Source organism: Sinocyclocheilus grahami, unplaced genomic scaffold, assembly GCF_001515645.1.
Source record: "Sinocyclocheilus grahami isolate Dianchi unplaced genomic scaffold, SAMN03320097.WGS_v1.1 scaffold1050.1, whole genome shotgun sequence".
NCBI lineage: Eukaryota > Metazoa > Chordata > Actinopteri > Cypriniformes > Cyprinidae > Sinocyclocheilus > Sinocyclocheilus grahami.
Genome location: NW_015506229.1, coordinates 204,769 through 225,310, shown reverse-complemented (window position 1 = coordinate 225,310; position 20,542 = coordinate 204,769). Strand labels below are relative to the sequence as shown.

At 38.1% G+C, this 20,542-nt stretch overlaps 1 protein-coding gene across 1 annotated transcript in view; it reads left to right on the top strand.

Annotated features, from left to right (window-relative positions):
• The window catches only part of LOC107566139 (VPS10 domain-containing receptor SorCS1-like), a 170,177-nt gene that overhangs the window by 130,897 nt on the left and 18,738 nt on the right, over window positions 1-20,542 (top strand). The window contains exons 16-22 of the mRNA XM_016251514.1: window positions 3,926-4,059; window positions 6,162-6,275; window positions 6,596-6,767; window positions 9,067-9,253; window positions 16,611-16,744; window positions 16,918-17,041; window positions 17,463-17,575. Coding sequence (XP_016107000.1) covers window positions 3,926-4,059; window positions 6,162-6,275; window positions 6,596-6,767; window positions 9,067-9,253; window positions 16,611-16,744; window positions 16,918-17,041; window positions 17,463-17,575 — 978 coding nt within the window. The remainder of the gene's footprint in view (window positions 1-3,925; window positions 4,060-6,161; window positions 6,276-6,595; window positions 6,768-9,066; window positions 9,254-16,610; window positions 16,745-16,917; window positions 17,042-17,462; window positions 17,576-20,542) is intronic.

Genomic DNA, 20,542 nt, shown 5'->3' with positions numbered 1-20,542 from the left:
AGCGTCTGTCCCGTTTGGCTCCCGAGTGATTTCGATGGACTGCTTTGCGGAACTGCCAGCATTTAATTCGGTGCACCCCCGGAAGATCAGATGTCGATCGCAGCATCAGGGATGGGCTATCGTCCGGTGGGGCTGTGCCCCTCGGGTGTTGTGGCCGCCGCTAAATCAGACCTGGAGCTGACGGCCATGCTTGCCCGGGCAGCCATGAGCATCGGGCTGGAGGTCAACAGACCGCCCAGTTCCGAGCCCTCACAGCTGGATGATTGGTTTCTTGGGGCTCATAACTGTGATCTGCCTTTTTTCCAAGAGGTGCATGAGGAGCTGACGAAGTCGTGGATGGCCCCTTTTACGGCCAGAAGCCTCTCGTCTCCCTCCTCCGTCCTCACTACCCTGGTGAGGTGGAGAGAGCTATTGCGGTGCAACTGTACCCACAAAACGCCGCCACTTGGAGGAATCGTCTGCGTCTCCCGTCCAAAGTCTGTAAGCTAATGGCTGCTCTCGCGGCCAAAGCTTGCGGTGCTGCGGGCCAGGCCAACTCTGCCCTGCATGCCATGGCTATCCTGCAAGTGCACCAAGGCAAGGTACTGAAACAAATGCACGAGGGGGACACCGACCCGAGGTTGATTCAGGAGCTGCGCTCGGCAACTGACTTCACTCTACGGGCGACGAAAGTCACGGCGCAGTCCCTCGGGAAGGCGATGTCCACTCTGGTAGTCCAAGAGAGCCATCTCTGGCTCAACCTGGCAGAGATGAAAGACGTAGACAAAGCATGCTTTCTTCCAGGCTGGGCTGTTTGGCGACACTGTCGAGGGCTTTGCCCAGCAGTTCTCGGCAGTGCAGAAGCAGACCGAGGCCATCCAGCGCATCTTGCCTCGGCAGGATGCACCACCAGCCACCGCTGCCCCGCAGGCCAGGCTTCAGTCTGCTTGTTGCCATGGGCACCCTCCTGCATCTTCCAGAGCTGCTCCGCCCCATACTGAATCGACACCTAGGCTGGCACGTTGAGTATGACAGCGCGTCTCACCAACGAGCTTACCCAGTCAGTGCTGGACTGCCTGAGTTCATTCAGAGGCAGAATGGTGGTTCCGCAGAAACAATTTCAGAGGCTCCTGGGGCATATGGCAGCCGCAGTCACACTGCTCGGGTTGCTTCATATGAGACCGCTTCAGCACTGGTTACACTCCAGAGTCCCGAGATGGGCATGGCTCGACATATTGTTGTCACGACAGATGCCTCTAGTTCGGGCTGGGGCGCTACATGCAATGGGCAGGCAGCCTCAGGGCTCTGGACAGGGCCTCGACTGCTTTGGCACATCAACTGCCTAGAGCTGTTGGCAGTGCATCTTGCCTCACGGCAGTTCTGGCCACTGCTGTAAGACAAGCACATGTTGGTCCGCACGGACAACACTGCGGCTGTCTCTTACATCAACCGGCAGGGAGGTCTATGATCACATCGCATGTCATAGCTCGCCCGCCATCTCTTCCTCTGGAGTCAGACGCGGCTCAAGTCCCTGCGCACTGTCCACATCCCGGGGGAGCTTGCCCAAGTCTCCGGTCAGCCCCTGTACTGGGCTAGGTGTCCATATGGCTTGGAAACCAGGTCCGGGTTGGCCAGTATGGCGCAACCAGCAGGACCTTTTCCTCATCCTCCCTGACCTTGCACAGTGTCTGTTCCTCCAGCACCCCGGCAGTCAGATTGGGTGGAGCAGTCTAACGCCAGGCCCAGTATTGGTGTTAGCTTGCCCGGGTCTCCGGTCAGCCCCTGTACTGGGCTAGGTGTCCATATGGCTTGATTCCCTGCTGGCAATCCCATATGTGTATTCTTCCACGGTAAGGTTTCCCCCTTGGTAAATCCGTGTCTTCCCTTTGACAGACCAGTTCTGTCCGTCTCTGCTGGCAGTCGTTCCATCACTACTCTCAGGTAGAACCTGCCTCAGAGACCCATTCCTTATGTAGTACTGCCCCAGGCCTGGGTCAGTCCATATCTGAGCCTCCACATGATACCTCCCTACGAGTAAGATGTGGCCTCCATAGTGCCCTTCTCAGGAAGGCTTGCTTCCCCATTGTTGCTGCCGAGCTGTAACAACAAATAGGAAAGACTTTAAGCAATCTTTCATTGAAGGTTGAAATCCCTTTTGTTAAGAAATTTCAGTGTTGAAAGGAACAGCGGCTTGGCTATCACCAGCAGCGATATACTCACCTTTGGTCCCTACGGGTAACAAGGTCAGCGGATTTGCGCTGGGGCGGTGGGAAGGTTACAACCTTTGCGTAGTATTTGTCTGACACGCGACTGCTTGTCAATATTTGCAATGCTATAGGGTTGTGACGGGGTTCAGGCTGTGGCGCTTTCCATGGACCCCTAATGTCGTCACGACATAACTGACCGACAGATAGGGAAAGTCTCGGTTACGTACGTAACCCTCATTCCCTGATGGAGGGAACGGAGATGTTATGTCCCCATGCCACAACCTCGAACCATCTCTGGTTGCCTGGGACAAGTTCTCGGCTCCTCAGCATAAAACCTGAATGAGTGGATGCACCTGTCGCCTATTTATACCCGTATGCACGGGGAGTAGCGCAGGTATGCAAAATCCACTAGCCAAATTTAATTTGGCGTTTTCCCTTAATGTCAGAGATGATTGGGACTCCCAAGTGAATCCCCTAATGTCGTCACGACATAACGTCCACATTCCCTCCATCAGGGAACGAGGGTTACGTACGTAAGCAAGACATTTTTAGCTTTGATTAAAAGTATGAAATAAATTGCTCCAAGTTCCCTCGGGCTCCATTGTGACAATCACACGGCCTCTGTAAACAAATCTCCCCATCTTAATGTCATTAATGTCCTCAACTCAGATTCTATACTGCATCTCAAGCCTTAAAATTAAGAGAGGCCAGTACAGTCTTGATCAGATACCTTTCTGCTTTGTCTGGTCTTTCCAGCATAATAAACTCTCCAGTGAGGCCTGATGCTTTAGATTGCACTAAAGAGTGTTTCGCATTGGCTTTCTGTTTTTTGAAATTTACAAGATTCCTTTCTAACCCGCCCTGACATTCTTTCCCAGGGTCCGCTGCTGAGACTATATTTGAACAGAATAATACATATCTCAGAAGTCAAGCCAGAAGCCAAGTGTCCTCTCACAGGAGGATAATAGATGTACGTTTATTAGTTGTAAGGACATGGCAGTAGACTGTCCTACTTTAACCTGAAGCCTCATAGTACTTTCTATTTTTGTGACAAACTCTGAGAAGCTGAAGCGAACTTGTATACAACAGAAGTCGACAGAAGACAGAACAATGTCAAAGTTTGGATGGTTAAAACCCAGCTTTTGGGCTGTAGACTACAGTACTATGCTGATGAGATCAAGCCATTCGGTGTCTATCTGAACCGTCCTGTGCTGTAGGGTTTTATTGCTCCGCTCTGCACCAGTTAGTCTGATAAATATGAAATCCAAAAAAGAGGACATGACCAGCAATGGACCGCAGCTGTAAAATTTTTTTTTTTTTTTTCCCATTCAACTAGCACAAATCTGAATAAAACTGCAGTATTTGGAGCACTAATTTAAAGGAAGCATGTTAACAAAAGACTAGGCAAAAAATGTTATTGTGAGACACATGAAATGTTAGTGAGAGGCTAGAAGTCTGAAATCTTTGACAAAATGAACCCCACAGAGTTTGGATGTGAGATATGAAATATGGAACAACCAAGTACAATGAGTGGAAACATTTTTTTTCTCTCGTCTACTTTCCAGTCTCTTATTTTTTGTAAATTCAGGGTGATGCACACATGCTTCATTGTTATGAATTATTCATGCGAGAACTAAAATAAACCTGAACGAGAACACCATATGCCAACTTTATTGTAGAAAATATTTGTGTGTGTGTGTATGCATGCATATATGTATATGTTGAAATCCTGCTTATAGGGTGAACGCTGCCTCATGGGAGTCAGAAGAGTCTACCGAAAGCTGAAGCCCATAGCAAGGTGTGTTATGGGTAAAACCTACTCTGTCACAATGATATCCGAGCCATGTGACTGCACTGAGTCGGACTTTGAGTGGTAAGTAAACAAGCACCTTTCTTCATAGATTCAAGCTCTATTCTAAAACTACAGACTGCTCTAACACTGTGATATGTCAGTATGAAAAACCACAGCAAAATATGTTTTAATTATCTGATTGATAAATAAATAATTAATACATATAATAATTTACCAATCAAAAGTTTGGGGTCAGTAAGATTTTTATTTTATTTTATTTTATTTTAAGGAGGATACATTTTAATTCAGAAAAAAAACATATTTAATTGATCAAAAGTGACAGTAAAGAGATTTATAATGTTATAATTTAATTTAAACTTTTACATTTACTTTCTATTCATTAAATAATTCTATTAAAAAAAACAGCAACTTAGAATGATTTCTGAAGGATCATGGCTGGAATAAATTACATTTTAAATATATATTCAAATAGAAAACACTTATGTAAAATTGTATTAATAGTACATTTTTTTATCTCTGTATTTTTGATCAAATAAATGCAGCTTTGGTGAACATAAGAGACTTCTTTCAAAAAAAATTAAAGACATCGACCCCAAACTTTTAGTGCATGTCAACAGATGTCTCAAAATAAATGTTTGAAGAAATATCTGTGACAAAGTTGATACCTAAATGAAAACTCAATTAAGTCTATCTAGCTGTAAAAGCAACTTTTGAGCAATTCAATTTTCTGGATTGAAGTTGTGGCTTGTCCTCACAAGATCAGCATTTTCAGAAGAGTTGCAGTCTTTGCTGTGTGGAAACTAGTCAAGCTGTGTGAAGACAGCTAAATGGAGAAAGACATGTGTTACTTCTTAAAAATCACAGTTCCTCAATAGTAGTACTGTTGTCTCCATCTGTCAACCATCCTATCTTCTGTAATATGTCACGCCCCGCGCTTTGTGGCTTAAACTCTCCATTTGTATTCCTAGCAGTCTTTTCTCATCATGTAAATGTGGCCTCTCTCCTCATTTCCCCCTGAATTATCAAAGTTATTAATGTCACTGTTCTGGAAAGTTCCAAATTTGCAGGCCCCTCGAGGCCGTACAGAACAAAGTGTGAAAGTTGTTAATCAGGGAGTGAAACGCTGTGCGTCCACCAACACAAGCTGGCTACATCTGTGTAGCTTGTCATGGTAATTAGTGTCATTTGTTTTCTTGATTGGGGTGTTGAGTTGCATTGTAGGACAAACAACTTTGGCTTCTGTTGTTTGACAGTTAGGTCTAAAAATAAATGAATTCATATAAAAGTGGATGCCGAAAGTATTTTTATGCTGACAAAGATTTCCATGCATTTGAATACAAAGATATGTCTTTCTCTGAGTTATTTGTTAAATGTTAACATGAAAGAGAGATGCTAGCACTTTAACTGCTGGCTGCTATACACTTTTTATAAATTGTTAGAAATTAAATGTTATATGACTGCAAAGAAATAAAGAAGCTTTAAAGCATGTAACGGGCATTATTATTATTAAAGAATTTTCTTGACTTGCCAGTAAGACAAAATATTTAGTCTATTTACAGTAAATAAGTATAAAGTGAGTTACACTTAGACTTTTGCTTTAAATAAATATTATTCCTGACAGCTATAATTATTTTCGTATAAAAGTGAGAATTATTCATGTTAATCATAGCGAGGAAGATTGGCACTTTGACTTCAATATAAGGCTTCAATATAATATAATAATAATTATAATAATATTTAATTTGAATTCAATATAATAAAAGGCTTTCTCAATGTAAATATTTTACAGATGACAAATATCAGTGTTTATTTGACCAAACATACATTGAAAAAAAAAAAATGGTGTAGGATTTACTTGGAAACAATTTTCACTCCGAAATTGCTACTTTATTTCACAAATACTTTTAAAGAAATGGTAATTAACACACTGAATTAAGCATAACAATTCTTAATGCATTCTCTTGTAAAATTTGTTTAATGTATTTACAATTTAGAAAATATTTTTATTTCATTTATTTATTTATTTTAAGAAAGGCCTTTTTCAGACCAATGGGATTCTAGCTTAGTGGTGTGAGAACCGGTCTGATGATTGTGTTAAATGACTTAACACAATGTCAAAGAGTAGAGAACTCATGTCTGTTCTCACCATGTTTTTTTTACAGTGATTATGGCTTCGAGAGAAGGGCTGATGGAAAATGTACTCCAGCATTCTGGTTCCTGCCCTCCTCCATGTCTCGGACCTGTACTACAGAACACACGTACCTCAACAGCACTGGGTGAGATCTCATGTGACGTATGCATCTATCCATTAAAGTGATTATTCAATGTTCCCATTTAGATAGCTAAGTAAACTTGTACAGTACTGTATGTGTTTGTGAGATTTTCAATTAAACATGTTTGCCATCTGCATTCTCAAATGATTTTGATATATGACTCATTTAAAATGTTGTATGTTTTTATGTTGAATTTTCACTGTAGCAGATTAGCAGACTAATGAATTTCAATGTTGTCAACTGATCATTTTGTTTTGGAGCTTCAGAACTGGTTTATAAATGTGTGTCTTTTGAATGTGTGTTATTCGTCTGTCTGTGTGCAGGTACAGAAAGGTGGTGTCTAATAACTGCACTGGAGGGGTGATAGAGCAGTACACGGCTCGTAGGCACCTGTGCCCTAGCCAGGCCCCTCGCGGCCTTCACTTAGTGACCAGCGAAGGGAAGCTAACGGCTACTATTGCCAGCAACGTCACCTTCCTCGTCTTCCTGGAGGAGGTATAGAAAGATTCAGTGTTTCCTGCACTGCTTATAGCTGACAAAATCATACATTTTCTTTCAGGGAATGTGAGTTTGCATTCTGAGCAGATAAAACAACGGCAAAATAATAGCAAGAAAACACATATTTCCAATTGACTGCTTATGAAAACTAACAGTCATTAGCTATGTTTCCATCACCCCATTGTTATGTACATTTTGAAGTATCGCATCAGAAACGAGGGATGGAAACACCAAATTTAGAAAAAAATCCCTTAATTTGCAAAAAAGTTTTTTACGCTCGCTTGAGGTGGTTTCTGACTTGTGCGAAAAAGGGTTAAGGCGAATAATGGGAGATGGAAATGCATTTTGCGAATAAATTCCTACATGCACATCAAAAAAGTAAGTTGACTTTGCGCGATGGGACCGCATAACCTGACTAACCAGTGGACAGATCTTTTTGCACAATATCTGAAATGTTGTTATGGTTATTCTTAAATGCACGAGCATAGTTTGTCTTCAAAGTATTTCTGTATTATTGCCTCCCAGAAACAGCGGGCATCCACCTCTGAAAGCAATGACCGCATTTATTGTGTTTCGTCTGCTCATTCGCAAGTAATTTATTATATTTGAAAATTATTGTATGTAGTAGCTTCTACTTTTTTAGTGATATTTAGTGCGAGTTTGTCAGGAAGTGATGATTTTGTTCTCTCTGACTCGTTGAATGGAAGCGGTGCTTATTCGCAAATGTTTTATGCGATATTCCAATTTTGTGCACAAGTTAAATTCGCAACTTTAGATGGAAGCCCGTCTACTGTGACCAGTGTAGTCATTTACAAACAAACAACTTCAGTAACGCTTTGTTTTACAAACCAAATCTTACTATTGACAAGTTGCGTATTAGCATGCATTTTACTAGGATATTGGCTGTTTATTAATACTTACAATGAACATATTAAAGGACAAGTTCACTTCCAGAATAAAAATTTCCACAATTACCGCATTTATTGTGTTTCATCTGCTCGCTCTAAGGCGCAAGTAATTTATTTTATATGAAAATTATTATATTCAGTGGCTTCTCCTACTTTTTTTTTGGTGATATTTAGTGCCAGTTTGTCAGGAAGTGACAATTTTGTTCTCTCTGACTCGTTGAATGGAAATGGTGCTTATTCACAAAAGTTTTATGCGATATTCCAATTTTGCACAAAAGTTAAATTCGCAACTTTAGATGGAAACCCGGCTATTGTGACCAGTGTAGTCATTCACAAACAAACGACTCCATAATGCTTTGTTTTACGAACCAAATCTCACTATTTACAAGTTGCGTATTAGCATGCATTTTACTGGCATATTGGCTGTTTATTAATACAAAGAACAAAGAAGATATTAAAGGACTAGTTCACTTACAGAATAAAAAAATTCCTGATAATTTATTAATTCCCATGTCATTCAAGATGTTCATGTATTTCTTTCTTCAGTCGAACAGAAATTACGTTTTTGAGGAAAACATTCCAGAATTGTTCTCTATAGTGGACTTCAATGGGAGCCAACGGCTTGAAGGTCCAAATTGCCATTTCAATGCAGCTTCAAAGGGCTCTACACAATCCCAGACAAGGAATAAGGGTCTTATCTAGTGAAATGATTGTCATTTTCTAAAGAAAAATAAATTTATTTACTTTTTAACCACAAATGCTCGTCTTTCTCTAGCTCTGTGATGCATGTCCACAACTTCACACATTAACATAATCACTCTGGAAATACATGACCATATTTTAGATCCCTTAATTCTACCCCATACCTAAATGTAACAACTACCTTACTAACTATTAATAAACAGCAAATGACGAGTTTATTGAGGCAAACGTCATAGTTAGTTATAGTGAGAACTGGTTATAGTATGAACTAAAGTGCGACCGTTACAATTTATCTACAGTACCTACTGTTAAATCCCAAAGTACAGAGATAACCCTCATCCACCATAAATTGGGCATTGTAAGCGTGAGATTTTGAGAAATCATGAGAGACCATCTTGCCTGTACAAGAGCAATGTTTTCCCATGGTTTATCAGCGGTCTGGGACAGACAAGACATCCTCCAAAGCAGATGAACTGACAGATGAATGAATTGTAGACAGAGCTTTGCCAGTATCGTAGTCATGAACAGTTTTGCTTTCTGCCTAAAAAAAAGGGGAACAATTCTAAGATATTACAGGAAGTTCTCTGAATGAAGAACATTTGTTCACCAGCCTGGTTGTGTGTGTGTGTGTGTGTGTTTTTTTTAAACTAGACTCGATGTTTCACGTAATTACCCTTTTTTCCCAGGGTGATGGATCGAAAACCAGCATCACAGTGGATTTTGGCGACGGAAACGCTTTCACCTACTCCAACGTGAGCTCTATCGAGGATGGCATTAAACACATCTACAAGAACGTGGGAATCTACCGAGTGTCAGCCACGGCGGAGAACAGTCTGGGCTCGGAAACAGTGCTCCTCTTCCTACACATTACGTGTAAGCCAAGATATGGGAGGGCGAGTAACAATATGCACAATACAGACAACCATATCGTATTCTACTTTTATATCCTTAATGTATTTTAAAGACCCACTGGGTCTGAGGACTCTGAACTCATTTATGCTTTATTGACCAGAAAAATCTCATTTGGCCTTGGTCGTATTGTGCTCCACATTAAGCAATCTAGATTTCAAGCTTATAGTCTCTAACTGGACCACGAGATTGGAATCATCCCTCTTAGTTATTGCCGACAGACACTTCAGTGTATGATGAAGGTCCCGAGGACCCAAAATATGATCAAGGTCTGATGATATTTACGTAATGTAACTTTAAGAATTATGAATCAGTTATTTTTAGTAAATTAAAACCATACAGCACAAACAATGTAGTCAAATCAATTTCCAAACAAATTACTCTTTTGACCAATTCGTTTAAAGGGGTCGAGTCAGCTGTCTTAACCGCGGCTTGTGTACTGCATCATTACTGCGTCTGTTCCCCTTTTGGGCTTGAACTGATGGTAAAACTAATGACGTTATTTACCGTCTTTACATTTATTTTGAAAGATGAAGCTCGCGATTATGGTAAGGGGAGTTACATTTCCGATGAGTGCTTGCGGTGTTCGGCCAATCACAATGCGCTGGGTCAGCTGGCCAATCAGAGCAGACTGTGCTTGTCGGAAGGAGGGACTTTGTAGAAAACTAAGCGTTTGAGAGAGGCGGGGCATATAGGACCTACAATAATGTACAGTATTTGAAAAATAATGTGTTTTTTGAACATTAAAGCATGCCAACATATTCTGTTTCACCAAATACACAAAATAATGATCTTTAAAAAAGCATCATATGACCCCTTTAAAGTTAATCAAATATTATTAGTTTACATTTTTCTCTTGTGTTGCTTATAAAACTCCTGAGATTTCATATGACTATAAGCAATACACATTATGAGTAATATTTTATACAAATGAATGAATTATTATTTTCTTGTTTAATGTTATTTAAAAATATATTTGAGAGTTTAATTCAAGAAAGGTTTGTTATGTTATTGCAGAACTATTTGGAATAGGCCCATTTAATTCTAATTCTCTTGATTCTTTTTGGTACAAAACACACAGAATACCTACATTAGTCTGATTCTCTATTAAAGATTGACTCTTATGAGTCATTTCTGTTTAGTGAATTATAAACATACAACAGAACCTGTATAGTGTGATTGCCAAACTGATGTCTCTTATCATTTATTTTTTTTAGAAAATTAAAACCATACATTGTGAACAGTGCAATCCAACTGATTTCCAAACAAATTACTCTGAGCGATTCTTTTAATTGAATCAAACACAAACAGTTTACAGCTGACTCTTATGTTGCTCATAATACTCCTGAGATACGACTATAAGTAGTACACATTATAAGTAGTTATAAGGAGTTATGATTGATGATCAGCTGACTTTCTCAGACCCCATTGCTAAAACTGCCCGGTCCTGCAGATTTGCTTTATTCAACATCAAGAAGATCAGGCCCTTTCTTTCGGAACATGCTTCAGAACTCCTTGTTCAAGCTCTTGTTCAGTCCAGGCTGGACTATTGCAATGCTTAGCAGGTCTTCCAGCCAGTTCTATCAAACCTTTACAATTAATCCATAACGCGGCAGCAAGATTAATTTTAATGAGCCAAAAATAATGCACGTCACACCTCTGTTTATCAATTTGCACTGGCTACCAATAGTTGCTCGCATAAAATTCAAGGCATTAATGTTTGCCTACAAAACCACCACTGGCTCTGCAACCCTTTACCTAAATTCATTACATCAGACTTATGTGCCCTCTAGAAGCTTGCGTTATGCAAGTGAACGTCGCTTTATTGTGCCATCACAAAGAGGCACAAAATCACTTTCAAGGACTTTTACATGAAATGTTCCCTACTGGTGGAATGACCTGCCCAACTCAATCCGAGCAGCTGAGTCCTTAGCCATCTTCAAGAATTGGCTAAAAACACATCTCTTCCATCTCTTTATTTGACACTAACTCTAGCACTCTCTATTCTAATTCCAATCTTTATAAAAAAAAATAATAAAGTCTAAAAGTCTAACCCCTTTTAGACTAGTATCATGCTGTCTTGATAGAAATGTAGTGGAGTGAAAAGTACAATATTTGTCTTTCAAATGTAGTGAAGTTAAAGTCATAAATTCCCAGAAAAAATAAGACTCAAGTAAAGTACAGATACTCAAAAAGTGTACTTAAGTACAATACTCAAGTATATGTACTTAGTTACTGTCCGCCTCTGATTATGCACATATTTATTGTGTTATAACAGAGATTTGTGAGATTGCGATGAACTGTGATGTCTTTTAGAGATTATAAATGCAGCGCTCTTTGCTGGCATGCTGCCATGCCAAACCATGCAGGCAGCAGCCGCTTGCTTTAGTTAAAACTAACAGTGTTCTGTGAATGTTGATGCTTTAATAACAAATATTTATCGGGAGCGTGTATGCTGGGATTTCATAAATTTCATGGAGAAAAAGGTAACGTAACTTGTAATGTAACTAATTACTAATTACTTTTGAAATAAAGTAATCAGAACAGTGACGTGATTACTTTTCAAAGGAGTAATCAGTAATTTGATTACATTTTCAGAGTAACTTGCCCAGCACTGTTGTCAACACTGGTCTGTGATTTCTCAATAAAATAGCTTTAAAACTGAAAAGTTCAGGCATATATTTCTTAATAACTAAATCCCACAACTTCACTACTAGTAGAGAGATGCTGCCAGGTAGAATTAATTCAGATTCGCAATTGCTCTCACTAATGCATTCATACGAATGTAATCTTTACTGTGCTACTTTATCTGTATCTGATTTAGAACGAGCAGAAATCTGTGAGAAACATAACGACTCAAAGACAAAATAACTGTTAAAAATTTGCGGTTATAGGAGCAATAGCCATGTGGGCTGCGCTGTGTCATATGCCATAGCTGTGCACAAGGTGTTTATCACAGCTCCAGACTTATTTGTTCATTAATGACGTCATCAGTGACTAGTCGACTTCGACTCGACTTTCATCACATAAAAGTCGACTTTAAAAAATCAGAAGTCGTTCAACCCCTACTTGCTACGTGTACTGCGTTAAGCTAACTGAGACTTGTTATAGCACTTGTATATCATTGCTGTTTTGTTGATTTTGATTGCTTCCATTGTCCTCATTTGTAAGTCGCTTTGGATAAAAGCGTCTGCTAAATGACTAAATGTAAATGTAATATTTGATTCTAATTTTTGTGATTCTTTATGGCACAAAACGCACAGAATGCCAACATTAGTCCGATTCTCTAATGATTGACTCTTATGAGTCAGTTCTGTTTAGTGAATCATAAACAAACAGCAAAACCTATATAGTCTGATGGCCAAACGAATGTCTTTTATGAGTCAATACTTTTTAGTAAATTAAAATTATACAATGTGAATAGTGTAATCCAACCGATTTCCAAACAAATGACTCTAATGAACGATTCTTTTAAGTGAATAACAGCATCGAACTGTTATATTTACTGTCAGGTTGTACTTAAAACTACTTTGACGTCTTATGACAATGCACAGCTACATTATGAGTAGCATTTAAAAAAAATGTCACCACATTTTTTGCTTGTTTAATATTGTTGTTTAATATATAGTTAATGCCAATTATTGAATTGCCTTCATGCTGTCTCTACAGACTGTGAGAAATCATTAAAAAGCATCAATTTCAGATGTACTTACCCTTTGATGTTTTGTAATAAGAAAAGAAAAGTGTGGTTGGTCATTTCACATGTTGGTCAAACGGCCTATTCCTGTTCACGTAGGTGGTTCTTGGCCAGAATATGGATTAGACTTTATGCCAATAATCAAAAATTCTGGCTTTACAAACTTTTGAGCAGACAACTCTATCCTATGTAGCAATGATGTTGGAAGACGCTATTTTAACACATTCTACGAGCAGATGGCCTGAGTTTTAGCTTTTTTTAGTGGTTGTAGTCTGTGTCCGTGCTAGAGGAAGCTCATCAAATATCAGTGTTTAACAGAGATTAACTAAGCATTTTGATTCAAATGTTCACCCTTTTTCTCATGACCACCTACTCAGTGAACTTGCCACCCCTTGCTACATTCAGGCAGACAGATGCCTCCGCAGTGACATATTGATCAGGGAGACGGAACGCTTCCAATCTGCCAATCCTGTCGTGCCAGGCAAAGCAAATTGGGCCTCTGGAGCATGAGCTGAAATTCACACGCAGATGGCTCTGTGTTCCTATGAGAAGTATTTGTGAATGAATGAATATATGTCATTATTCATATCATTTGGAGGATGTTTAGCTTGTGCTATAACTTTAAGGCTGTTCTTTTTTTGGTCACAAATAAGAACCACATTCTACCATAATTTGCTCATATATAATTATGTGAGAATATATCGTATAACTACTCTTTTTCCCCCCCCCCACTTTTTATTATTATTATTTTTTTTAATTATTTATTATTTTAATTTGTTATTATTTATTTATGGTGACGGAATTATCTTAAGCTTACCTTGGCTTTATGTAGAATACAAAATACATTAATATTGTGAAATATTATTACAGATTAAAATAACTGCTTTCTGTTTGAATATATTTCAAAATGTAATTTATTTCTGTGATGATGGCAAAGCTGAATTTTTAGCAGCCATTACTTATGACTCTTGTCATATGAATATTGTTATGACTCTTTTTTATGACTATTTAATGGCAATGAATAGGTTATTTTTATTGCAATTAAAGTGAAATAACTGAACATAAACATAGTAGTCTGAGAAAAATGTTCATTATATTATATTATATTCAAATGTATTTTTATAGTGCTTTTCACGATGCAAATCATTGCAAAGCAGCTTTACAGAAAATTCAAGTTTCTACATTCTATTTAGTAATAGCTTATCAGTGGTGACTATCTCAAGTTGATGTCCATATGGCAGAAATGTATGGTAAAAATCAAGCAGTTAGTTAATGTCATGTAATCAAACAGACGGTGAACACTATTAACATCAATGATGAGCTTGCAGCGTGATAGAAGACTAGTTATGCAGGAGCTAAACCATTTAGGGCCTTAAAAGTAAGTAGTGATATGTTGTAACTGATACGAAACTTAATAGGTAGCCAGTGCAGAGAATGTAAAATTGGGGTAATATGACCATATTTTCTTGACCTGGTAAGGATTCTAGCAGCTGCATTTTGGACTACCTGTAGCTTGTATATTAAAGATGCAGGACAACCACCTGCATTATACTAGTCCAGTCTAGAGGTCATGAATGCATGAACTAGCTTTTCTGCATCAGAAACAGGTAACATGTTTCATAGCTTGGCAATGTTTCTAAGATGGAAGAATGCTGTTTTTGTAACATGGGAAATATGATTTTCAAAAGACAAGTTGCTGTCTAATATAACACCCAAATTTTTGACTGTAGAGGAAGTAACAGTATATCCGTCTAGATGCAAATTGTAATCTACGAGATTCTGTGTACTGTTTTTTGGTCCAATAAGTAATATCTCAGTCTTATCCGAATTATTGGTCGTCCAGTCTTTTACATTTTTAACACACTCTGTTAGCTTAGATAATTTAGAAGTTTCATCTGGTCTTGTTGAAATATATAGTTGAGTATCATCAGCATAACAATGGAAACTAGTCCCGTATTTTCTAATAATATCACCAAGGGGCAACATGTATACTGAAAATAGTAGAGGCCCCAGGACAGATCCTTGTGGCACTCCACACTTTACTGGATTTAATTGAGATGATTCCCCGTTTAAATAGACAAAGTGATAGCGATCAGAAATGTAGGATCTAAACCATCTTAAAGCCTGCCCTTGAATACCTGTATAGTTTTGTAATCGATCTATGAGTATGTCATTATCTATAGTGTCGAACGCAGCACTAAAGTCAAGTAAAACTAGCAAAGAGATGCAGCCTTGGTCTGACACAAGAAGCAAGTCATTTGTAACTTTAACAAGTGCAGTTTCTGTGCTATGATGGGGCCTGGAACCCGACTGAAATTCTTCATAGATATAATTTTTTTTGCAGGAAGGAGCACAATTGAGCAGACACAACATCTTCTAAAATTTTAGACATGATTCTACATTTGTTATTGTATTTCTGATGCTATCTATTTTATCAGTGAAGAAATTCATAAAGTCCTCACTACCAAACTGAGGGGATATTTAGTTCGGGTGACATCTGATTATTTGTTAATCTAGCCACTGTGCTAAATAAAAACCTTGGATTGTTTTGGTTATTTTCTATGAGTTTGCAGATTTGCTCGGCCCTGGCAGCTTTTAGAGCCTGTCTATAGCTGTACATACTGTTTTTCCATGCAATTCTAAAAACTTCCAAGTTTTTCTCCATTTGCGTTCAAGATTATGAGTTTCTTTCTTGAGAGAATGGGTATTGCTGTTGTACCATGGCACAGTACGTTTTTCTCTAACCTTTTTTAATTTGATGAGGGAAATAGCTTCTAATGTATTAGAGAAAATAGTGCCCATATTGCTAGTAATTTCGTCTAGTTCATGTGTATTTATGGGTACACAGAGCAGTTGAGATAAATCAGGCAGTTTATTTGTGAATCTATCTTTGGTGGTTGGGACAATAGTTCTACCCGGAATATAATGCGTAGCCATATAGTTAATAACAGTAATAGGCAGCATGCAAGATACAAGGTAGTGGTCAGTAACATTGTCACTTTAAGGTACTATATCTATATAATTAAGATCAATTCCATGCGATATAATTAAATCTAGCGTATGATTAAAACGATGAGTGGGTCTGGTTATGTTTTGCTTGACTTCAAAAGAGTTCATTAAGTCTGTAAACACAAGTCCTGCAAGTCCTGCAAAATCTGCAAATTATTTTAGGAAATCTGTATACGGCCCTGGTGGTCTATACACAGTAGCCAGAGGAGAGATTTCTTTTGCATATCTGGCAGTGTAACATTAAGTAGAAGTATTTCAAATGAGTTAAACCTGAATCCTGTTTTCTGAGTAATATCAAGAATATATATATATATATATATATATATATATATATATATATATATATATACAGTATACAGTTATATATAATTTAGCTGATGCTTTTGTCAACAATTTAATGTAGCAGTCAAGTTATACTAAAATAAATATATTCTTACACATTTTTCATCTAGTTTTATCACTAAAATGAAACAAACTTTATTGGTTCTCTCATCTGTCTTTAACACAGCAGGTTTAAATGTGAGGAAGTGAACAAGATTTGAGAACTAGCAAACACTGTTAAACTCTTTCGGCTCAACCAACCAACTTTTCTCTTTTCTTTCTCTCTCGCCGCAGGTCAACTGGAGTCTATTCACCTCTCCACCCCTTTTGTCGCTGTGAAAAATAAAGAAGTCAATCTGACGGTGGTTCTCTCGCCAAGCCAAGTGGGAACAGTCACCTATATTTGGTGGTTTGGGAACAATTCAGAGGTAAAGTCTCCATGTGTGACTCACTAGACACCTGTGGATGACTCAGTCTGTGTCTCTGTGTTTGTGTGTGTGTGTTTGCCTCACAGACTGCCATGTAAATAAAGTTGGCATGTTCACTGCAACTGCGCTGACAGGGTGTCCTCTTGAGAGTCTCTTTCAAACTGTATTCACAGCCTGTGATCACACTGGAGGGGAGTGTTGCATTCACGTTCTCTCGAGAGGGAATCAGCATTGTCACTGTACAGGTGTCTGCTGGGAATACCATCCTGCAAGACAGGAAAACCATCGCTGTCCACGGTGAGTTTTACACACAACAAGTAAACAGACTGCTAGGTATTGAAGATAGCTTCATATATGAGCAATACGATTTATCGAAATATGTTTTGTTCTTTGCTCTTTGTATAATCAACACTTTAACTATTGTAGTTAAGCATACAAGCAATGGTAAATGGTATGGTAAAAAAAACATGATAAAATAAATAAAAAACAATTATGTTAATGTTGTTATTTTTTATATTTTAATATAAAAGCCAATTGTTTTATTTTCTTTTTTTTCTTCAGAAATGTCAAAACTCAAAATGAAACCATATTCATGTTGCATTTTAAGTACTATATCATACAGTAAATACACATTGAAAGCAAATGCTGCTGCACAGGTTTACTGCAGTGCAGTAGTCAGAAACTAACAATAACAAATACTTTTTTTTTGTAATTACAGAATACTTCAGATCTCATCTTCTTGCCTTTTCATCTAACCTGGATGATCACAACCCTGATGTAGCTGAATGGAGGCTTGATGTGAGTCGAGTCATTAAAACCTCTATGGTGCAGGTGAGTTCAAACCATTTACCATTTGACAAACCAATAAATTTTCACACAGCTGAAAATCTTCTCCCCTATTCAATGACATTAAAGAGTTCAATATATAATGCTTCACTGCATATACAATATAATAAAGCATGAAGAGGCATCCATGTCTGTTTCCTTTGAGGTCATCTATATGGTAGTATAGTGCTAACATAAAGTTTAAAAAGCTATACATATTAAAGTCTTTCTTTTCCTTGGAGTATGTAACTACAGCCTATTTATTCATATTAATACTCAGGTACACAAGAAGATTTCTCTTTTCTCTTGAACTTTCTGTCAGTGCTCTTTGCACAAAGTTTAAAGGAGTGTGTGCAAGAATATTCATCATCTGATCTGACATGGCTCTAGGATACAGAATACAAGATGACTCATTTCTATCAAGAACAAAATTATTTTATCAAACACTAATCAAGGTCTTCTAGGAATTTCCTGTATTGATATTAAACACAAAGGATGACAAACTAATGGATGTGTTTCTCAGAAATGTAATGGCATTTGACATTTCAGGGTTTGAGCATTATTTGACAAATGTCAGCATAAAATCTTCAAAAAGAATTTTGTTCCATAGTCATATAAATAGTCATGACATTAACACAAAATCCTTTCAGAGAATCTCAATTTAAAGCACTATTTGAGCCAATTCAAGGAAACCCGTCAAGAGGGCATTTAGATGTTCAGAGTCTATACAGGTGCATCTCAATAAATTAGAATGTCGTGGAAACCATTGTATGGGTCAAAATTATTGATTTTTCTTTTATGCCAAAAATCATTAGGATATTAAGTAAAGATCATGTTCAATGAAGATATTATGTAAATTTCCTACTGTAAATATATTAAAACAGAATTTGTAAATGAACTTTTCCACGACATTCTAATTTATTTAGATGCACCTGTATATACTGAGCTAGTTAGTAACAGATTTAAAAAAATAAGTACTAAATTACATTTTAAAATACTCATAATCAGACTACAGTTACTTTTTTTATAGATTACATGATTACATATTATTCACACAATAGCAATCAATTATTCATAATTAACTGATTCTCTCTCATTCTATTTCATCTTTGAAATTTTCCTTTCTAAAATAGCCTGCCGCATATATAAACTCAGAAAGTCCAGTTTTGTGGACATTCACACAGAGATCAATCATTAGTCAGGTGGCTACACAGAATTTGACCATTGGATTTACAAAAAAACATTTCAGGTTTAAGAAGCGTTTCAACATTTAATATCAACTACTGTTTTCAGCTTTCAGATGATGTATAAATCTCAATTTCGAAAAACTGACCTTTAAGACTGGTTTTGTGGTCCAGGGTCACATATGATTTTTTAAAGTTTTTTAACAAAGTATCTGATGCTCATCAAGGCTGTTGATTTATTTGATCAAAAATACAGAAAAAAACAGTAATATTCTGAAATATTATTTCAATTAACACCAGATTTCTATTTTGAAAAAAAATGCTATTCTTTTTATTTATTTTTATTCATAAAAGAATCCTGCAAAAAAAATATCACAGGTTCCAAAAAAATAAAAATGAAGCAGCACAACTGTTTCCCAAATTGATTATAAATATAAATTACATTTTAAAATACTCATAATCAGACTACAGTTACTTTTTTTATAGATTACATGATTACATATTATTCACACAATAGCAATCAATTATTCATAATTAACTGATTCTCTCTCATTCTATTTCATCTTTGAAATTTTCCTTTCTAAAATAGCCTGCCGCATATATAAACTCAGAAAGTCCAGTTTTGTGGACATTCACACAGAGATCAATCATTAGTCAGGTGGCTACACAGAATTTGACCATTGGATTTACAAAAAAACATTTCAGGTTTAAGAAGCGTTTCAACATTTAATATCAACTACTGTTTCAACATTAACTTCAACAGATTCATTTTTATTTGAATTATCAATCAGTAAGTTATTTAACCATGTATTATTATGTATTATTGAAAGGCTTTTGTCTTTTAAAATCATTATTTACATGTAATGCAGACATTCTCAAACTTTTTGTCATCTGAACCTCATGTATTTACTTTAAAGGGGTGGTCAACCAGCTATTTTCGAAAGGCTTGATTGTGTTTTTGGGGGGCACTGTAACACGTGTGTTACGCTGTGTCGTAGGAAGGCAGACGAAGGCAAAAGTTGCAATTCCAATAATCTTGATTTAATAATAAATACAAGCAGGAAAACAGCAAGAAAACACACAACTAAACTTAAAGTAGAACGGGCAAAGGCTAAGGGAGAACTCAGGGTTTAAGTAGGGGAGCAAACAAAGGAACTGATGAGTTAATTAATCAAACACAGGTGAACAAAATGACAATTAGGAGACTAAGGAAAACTAGGTCACAGGGGTACAGGCTAACTGAAAACACAATGAAAACCAGAACAAAAACTAAGCATAACCCTAACATTACTCCCCCCTCCCGGAAGGCGCGTCCCGCGCCGTAAAAGTACCATTGGGGGGGGGCGGCGCCCTAGAGGCTGGTGCAGGACTGGAACAGTGGCGAGACAAGCAGAGCCTCCAGGGCGGATCAGTGAGTTCAGGGGACCATGGTGGAGCAGACAGTTCAGGGGGCCATGGCGGAACCGGCAGTTTGGGGCACCATGGCAGAGCAGGCAGACTAGGAAGCCATGGCGGAGCAGGCAGACTAGGAAGCCATGACGGAGCAGACAGTTCAGGAGGCCATGGCGGTGCAGGCAGAGGAAGCCATGGCAGAGCAGGCAGACTAGGAAGCCAAGGCAGAGCAGACAGTTCAGGAGGCTATGGCCGTGCCGGCCATTCGGGAGGCCACGGAGGAGCCTTTGTAGCCTTGTCCCGGTTCCCCGGCCCGGCAACGGAACTTATTTTTTGTCATGTAATTTGGAATCAGTAACGGATTACAATTTGTAATAATCTATCCAGCTCTGTGTAT